Source organism: Rhagoletis pomonella, unplaced genomic scaffold (genome assembly GCF_013731165.1).
Source record: "Rhagoletis pomonella isolate Grant_MI unplaced genomic scaffold, Rhpom_1.0 Rhpom_scaffold_00001, whole genome shotgun sequence".
NCBI lineage: Eukaryota > Metazoa > Arthropoda > Insecta > Diptera > Tephritidae > Rhagoletis > Rhagoletis pomonella.
The window spans coordinates 41,452,885-41,460,390 of NW_023458555.1; the positions used below are offsets into that span (position 1 = coordinate 41,452,885).

A 7,506-nucleotide genomic window follows, 5' to 3' on the forward strand; every position below is an offset into this window, starting at 1 on the left:
TCCAGGCGGAAGTCTTCGAATGCGAAGTCTGTGTTAGCGAATTTCTTCGCAGAAGGACTAATGGGGTTAGAATAAATATTATGTCAGCTAGTCAGGTAACGTAAAAGGCAATAGACTCTTTTAACGGTATCAAGGCTTGTGAACAGCTGTAAACTCGTTTGAACCACCTGAGATCCCACAATAGCATACGCATGAAGGGTTTGAAGGCAATGACGGGGCTGACTGTATCGTAAATCATCGAGCCCAAATGCGATTTCATGGACCCGAGCTTTCCTGCGGAACATTTAAACCACCTTTGGCCTGAAAGCTAAGGTCAGTGATATTTAAGTAAAATTTTCTAACTATAATTAAAACTTTCAAGATGAGTTTTATTTTATAACAGATAAATTTATAAGAGATAAATAAATAAGTTTTATTTCCTTAACGAAAAATTAAACTCAATTCATAAGTGTTATTAATTGAAAGAAAAAAAGTAATCGACAAGTAAATATCAGCTTTATAACCGAGCCGGGATGAAAATTAAGACCCCTATTCTGCAACAGTTTCGTATTCGGATTTTGCTACAAATCGTAGAAATTGTATGCTGCAATCCGAATCGTATCTTCGAACTTTCCAAATTCGTAACAATGGCATGCCTAAACACGAACGACTAAGCTTTTTTTGCGTAATTTTGTGCGAAAACCATTCTATGTCGGAGGCGAGATAAAAGATGTAAATCGATGTGTGATTGCAGGAAATATTAGTGGCGTTTATTTAAACAGTAAATTTGCCTTTCGCATATACGTATAATTTTATCCACTGCTTTATATAAACGACCAAAAAATAATCTTTGTTGCCCCTTATCGAGAAACTGGGGTCCGGTTTAGTTATTTGTACAATGATTTACGGTTGTTGTGTCCAAACGCATAACCCGAATCCAAAAACTTTAACATGCGCGTGTAATCAAAGGACTTTTACGCTTTTATTTCAAATAAATGTTTCAGATTTCCAACCACTAGCTTATGAATAAATTCCGTTCGCACTATGCAATTTTTTTTGCTAATTTCGATGTGTGGTCGACCTAACAAAATGCATGTTTTCAATGGCTTGGAAGAATCTGCTATTGCATTAACTGGTTACTCCGCTGCTGCAAATGCATCAGAACACATAGTTTTCCTCAAAATATTTAAAATCAACCAATTTTACTTTAAACAAGCACATGATGAGTCTTTTTTTTTAATTCCTTTCCACTTTTTTTTTCCTTCATACTGCTGACTCGAAAAACAACTGATAACTGCACATTTTTCCGCAACGGTTGCAGCATGTCGATTACCGTTTTTCTTAACGTAGCTACGAATTAGGAATTACGAAAATTCGGGTTCTAGAGTAAGGGTGTAAGCTAGATTTTGTAAGCTGTAGGCGCTCAATTTAAGCTGTTTCAGTGTAATTTTCGAATTTCTTTGCAGCTCAAGCCAAATCAACAAGAACTTAATATGTCACGAAGCACCTGGAAGGCAGTTCGTCAAAATAGTACCTATGTTGATCTGAAGAATTCGTAGGTAAAATAGTACCTAAGCTATGACAATTTTTCCATAAGCATACATACAAAGTTGCAATTATAGTAGAAGTACAATCTAAATTGATGGATGTGTAGCTGAAAATACTGTAGGGCTGCTAAAATTACATAAAAATCCCGAAGAACGATTTTTTTTTTTTTTTTGAGTCACAGATTACGGATCTGTTTGCCATTTTTCTAGATCAGATCATTTTCTAATAAAGTTAAATTTTAGAATGGAAAATGTTACTCATACGCCATGTACGATTATGTACCGGTAACGGCCACGTACGAAATGGTGAATGAGAAGCATTATTTTCTGCTCCTACTATTTCAATTAAAAAAACTATTGCACATTTTCATTTGACCATTCAAGAATGGCTTATTTATCCACCGATTTTCATCATTAGTAGCTACATTTTTGAACAAGAAAATCGCCTTTAACACAAATAAGAGCATTTTTTTGAGATTTCCCATCATCTCCAACTCTTCAGCCAACAATTAGCAACTGAATCAAACGAACAAATCAATCGAGCGGTTTCAACAGTTTCCTTGAAAATAAATCTCTTCACGCAGTAGTACAAAGACGTATCGTGACTAGATACGAATAAAGGTGCAAGCGCAAAAGTTGTGCCGCGAAAAAAGACACATAAAAAGCTTCTGCGAAGCAAGACTCCTAAAATAGTTACGGTGCGTAAACTAATTTCCGGGTTCAACTATGTTTTCGGTTGAAACTGTATGTACATTCCCCAAAGAGTTTTATATATATTTAGCGCTTTGGTTGCGCGAAACGGCAATCAATACAAACCGGTTTGTGATGGAACAGATTAAACTTTATTTTGGCAATTTAATAACGCGGAAATTACAATATAACTTATCGTATTAATCAGAAAAATATGTGTATCAATTTACCAGCGAAAACTTAACTTGTCTTGATCATCTGCCAATACAATAGTGAGAGAGCAATACAATCGAAAATCGATAGTGATCGATCCGGCAAAAGACAATTATACCGTGTTTACAGTGGCGAGCGCCACAGTACTCCCTTTGTTTTTTTTTTTTTTTTTTTTTTTTTGGAATGGTTGTCTATAGGTAAGTTGTGGATTATTTACAAAGATATCTAATAATATAAAAGCTTACTCATTAACATTGTTAAGCGTAATGATATTTAAACTTGTGAATTTAATAATTTTTGTTTGCAAAATGAATGATAGATAAAAAATTAAAAAAAAATTATATATTGAATCCGACTCTGCGTTTCTGATTCACTACTGTTTCGTTGCTGGATGTAGATGGATCTATATTGTCGACAGCGTTGGCCTCGTAAACAGGTTTTATTCTGTCCACCGAAATCGCAGTTGGCTTACGTCGAAAGTCTATGACAAAGTATTTATCGTGTCGACTTACTACGCGAAATGGACCTTCGTATGGTGACGAGAAGGATGGACGAATCTGGTCGTTGCGCACTAGTACGTGGGAGCAAGTATTAAGGTTCCTGAAACAGAAAACAGAATGCTTGCCGTGACGTGACATTTCGCCCGGTGCCAATGAATTAAAATGAAGTTTTAAAGTGTTTACTATCGTATGTGGGGAGGTTTTGTTTGTAGGAGTGAGCAGCTCACCAGGCAATTGAATTGGCTCACCATATACTAATTCAGCCGGCGTCGTCTCGATATCGTCTTTCCAAGCTGCGCGTAAACCGAGTAGGACGGCTGGTAATGCATCGTACCATGATTCGTCGTGACACAGAAGGGCCGATTTCAGCTGGCGATGTAGTCGTTCGACAAGTCCGTTGGCTTGTGGGTGGTATGGGGTTGTATGCAAGTGCTTAATACCATAGAACTTTAATAGCGACTGAAACAGGTCCGACTCGAATTGCGGCCCCTGATCAGATGTTAAACGCTTAGGTATTCCATGGCGCGAAATCCAATGTAGCGATAATGCGTGAGCTACCGTTTCTGCAGTACCATCGGATAATGGAACAGCCTCAGGATATCTGGTGAACCGGTCTATGATGGTAAGGCACTGATTGAAACCTTTAGACCTTTTAAGAGACACCAGGTCAATATGAATATGCTCGAACCGTTCCGTTGGTGGTTCAAAACTAGCGATCGGCGATGACGCATGTCGATGAATTTTATTTTTCTGGCATTCCATGCACGATTTTGCCCATACGCGGCAATCTTTGTTAATAGAGGGCCATGCATATCGCTGCGTGACCAGTTTTTGCGATCCTTTGTCTCCGGGATGAGCAAGCGAGTGAAATGAGTCAAAAACTTTTTTCTCAATGGCTCAGGGACGTAAGGACGTACTTTACCGGATGCAGTATCGCAATAGAGTACTGGTCCATTTTCCAGTTGAATCGTTTTGAGGTTTAATGCAGTTTTTTGGCATAGTAACTTCTGAAGTTCGGCATCTTTTTGTTGTGCGTTGGCCAGTTCTTGCGAGGTAATAGCTACGGCGACGGCTTCGACGCGTGACAATGTGTCGGCGACGATGTTGTCAGAGCCTGAAACATGTCGAATGTCCGTGGTAAACTGGCCGATAAAATCGAGACGGCGAAACAGCCACGGCGATGCTCTTTCGGTGCGCTGGTTATATGCGTGCAGAAGCGGTTTATGATCGGTATAGATCGTTACATGCCGACCTCCAAAAATGTGCCGAAAGTACTTTATAGCCTCATAGACGGCGTGTAACTCGCGGTCATACGTCGAAAGTTTCTGAATCGTTGGAGGAATTTTTCGGCTAAAAAATGCTAGTGGCTGCCATTCGTTGTGTACGTATTGTTGCAAAACGGCTCCAATTCCGATTTCGGAGGCATCGGTAAATATTGCCCAGTCAGCGTCGATTTTGGGATGCACCAATAACGCAGCGTTGGACAGAGCACGTTTAGCCGTGTTGAAAGCTTCATGCAATTCATCAGTCCAGGTGACTGGGTGACAGCCTTTCACTTTTGGTCCCTCCAAAACTTTGTTTAGCGGCAACAAAATTTCCGCAGCATTTTTTACGAATTTCCTGTAGAAATTTACGGTGCCCAGAAATCTTCGGAGTGCTTTGACCGTAGTTGGAGGCTTAAAACTAGTAATAGCCTCGACCTTTTCGGGCAGCGGCTTAATTCCGTTCCTCGTGATAAGATGCCCGAGAAACTGCACTTCTGGTTGTCCAAACTGGCATTTTTGCACATTTATAACGAGACCATACTCGCGTAGGCGTTCAAACAGAATTCGAAGGTGTTTAAAATGTTCGTCTTCGTCCTTTGATGCGATCAGAATATCGTCAACGTATGGAAAAACGAAATCGAGGTCACGAGTGACCTCATCAACGAATCGCTGGAACGTTTGAGCAGCATTTTTGAGTCCGAACGTCATGTAGAGGAACTCGAACAGCCCAAAAGGCGTGATGATTGCCGTTTTCGGCACATCTTCGGGGGCCACCGGTAGTTGCAGGAAGGCCTTTTCGAAGTCAATGACCGAAAATAAGTTTTTTCCGTACAAAAATGCGCCAAAGTCGTCAATATATCTCAAGGAATATTTGTCTATCAGCGTACGCTCGTTGAGTGGCCGGTAATCACCACACGGTCTCCATTCTCCGGATTTCTTCCGAACCAGATGGAGTGGTGAAGACCAAGCGCTGTTGGAAGGTCTGCAAATGCCTTGACTGATCATTTTGCTAAATTCTGCTTGTGCTATTTTCAGCTTATCGGGAGCCAGGCGTCTAGCTTTGCACGAAACTGGAGGTCCCGGTGACGTTCGAATGTGATGAACGGTCGAATGCTTCCTTTTACTGGATTTTAGGTTTACTGGCCGTGTAATATCGCCGAACTCTCTCAGTAACGCCAAGTATGCTGTTTTGCTATCTAATGCTTTAATATTTGTTTCTGCCGATGTCGTAAGAGTATTTCCGTGGGTAATTGCGCCCGTGAGACCATCGCGAAGGCGTTTACGTTTTAGGTCGACTAATAAGTCGTAATGGCTTAGAAAGTCAGCACCTATTATCGGCTTAGTGACATCTGCAATTATAAAATTCCAAGTAAAATTACGGCGAAGTCCAAGATTAAGTGTTGTTTCTGCCAAGCCATAGGTTTGTATTATTGAGCCATTCGCCGCGTACAGTTGATAACATAGTGGTTTAGATGTCGATGTAAGACGCCCACGCGGAGCGACGGACAAATCGGATCCGGAATCGATGAGATATTCCGTACCCGATGTTCTGTCTTTGACAAAGAGGCGGCGAGATATTAGCTGAGAATCGCAGGCCGCTTCTACTGATTCTCGCTGGCGTTTCCCTGCCACTTGCAACCCGGTACGCAAGTGCGAGCGTGCTTTCCGTATTTCCAATGATACCAGCAGAGATCATGTTTCTTCGTTGCTTGTGGGCGTGAGCGACTTCGAGACCTTGGTCGGGAGCGATTGGTCGACATATTTTTTAGTTGTTTCGTAAGCGAAAGCTTCAAGGCACACCTGGATTTCGTTTGGCATATGTGATAGCCAACGCGCTTTAATTATGACGTCGTCTATACCTGGAACCAGTGCTCGTAAATGACGTAGATGCTGCGATGGTGTGCGGTCACCCAGGCGTTCTTTGTCGAGGAGTTGCGAGATTCTTGCCTCTTCCGATTTTGAGAAACATTTAATTAGTGCTGCTTTGAGGTCAGAGTAAGGCGAAACTGCTGGCGGTTCGAGAATAAGTCGCTCAACTTCCGATGCGACGCGAGTATCAAGCAATGGAATTACGAGGTCGAATTTGGTGCGCTCAGTAACTACTTGGTGTGTCGAAAATTGGGCTTCGACTTGTGCAAACCAAAGCTTTGGATTTTGCGTACTGAATTGGGGTGCCTTGATTTTAGTAGCCATACCGAACTGCTGCTGTGTAAACGAATATCTCGATGATTCTGCTTTTATTGCTTTATGGCCAAATTCCTTAACACTGGTATCGTCGTCTGACATAACCTGATGGTCGCTTCCAAAAGTTGAATAATGACCCGCTAAAGAAAATTACTGGCGAAGCGGTCAGCTCTAACCTCCAGAGTTATGTTACAAAGAGTCCACGTGGTCCAACGTCGGGGTCACCAATTTAGCGCTTTGGTTGCGCGAAACGGCAATCAATACAAACCGGTTTGTGATGGAACAGATTAAACTTTATTTTGGCAATTTAATAACGCGGAAATTACAATATAACTTATCGTATTAATCAGAAAAATATGTGTATCAATTTACCAGCGAAAACTTAACTTGTCTTGATCATCTGCCAATACAATAGTGAGAGAGCAATACAATCGAAAATCGATAGTGATCGATTCGGCAAAAGACAATTATACCGTGTTTACAGTGGCGAGCGCCACATATATATACACATATATATACATACCTGACACCACAGGTACTACTTTGGTGTATTGCACTAGCTGCAGATGAATGCGAAGGAGTTAAGGATGTGTAAATTGCATACAGTTCATTCTGGTCCCGCCCACAGGACGAGTATTGCTGCCTCCCTTATTGGTAACACTCTAAGCATATATGTATATGCATACATATGTATGTATGCACTTACATATGTTAGTATTTATATTGCATCTGGTAGATAAACTTTGTGCTTTGTTGGCATTGATTTACTTTTATTTCATTTCACTTGTTTTCATTACGACGAATCGGTAGCTGGTGCTTGAAGAACTGATTGGAATATTATTTATGTGGATGGATGCGTTGTTTGTGTTTCGTTTTGTTGCTGCTTTCAATTTGCAGCGTTGCTTGTGATGTGTAATCTATTGATTTGTGCCGAGTGCTTACTTTTATGCTTGTTGAAGCCGGTTAAATCTTTCACCATTATTAACACTCAGTTAGCAACTGTTTATTGCCAACCACTTTGCGGTGCAATGATGTGGAAAACTTCAGCTGGTTCTTTTCCGCTCAATAGAATTATGTAGCTAACGCTCCCATACATACCTGTACTTGTGCAAATGTACATAGGTACAA

The 7,506-nt window shown here is 40.9% G+C and overlaps 1 protein-coding gene across 1 annotated transcript; it reads right to left on the reverse strand.

Moving 5' to 3' along the window:
• Window positions 1-5,886: 5,886 nt before the first annotated feature.
• LOC118745848 lies at window positions 5,887-6,480 on the reverse strand. Its single transcript, XM_036479542.1, has one exon. The coding sequence runs from the start codon at window positions 6,478-6,480 to the stop codon at window positions 5,887-5,889; it is 594 nt and encodes a 197-aa protein (XP_036335435.1).
• Between the last annotated feature and the right edge of the window lie 1,026 nt (window positions 6,481-7,506).

What these genes read in the sequence shown, in the direction of transcription:
- LOC118745848 (XM_036479542.1), bottom strand. Translation starts at nt 6,480, where the DNA reads ATGTCAGACGACGATACCAGTGTTAAGGAATTTGGCCATAAAGCAATA.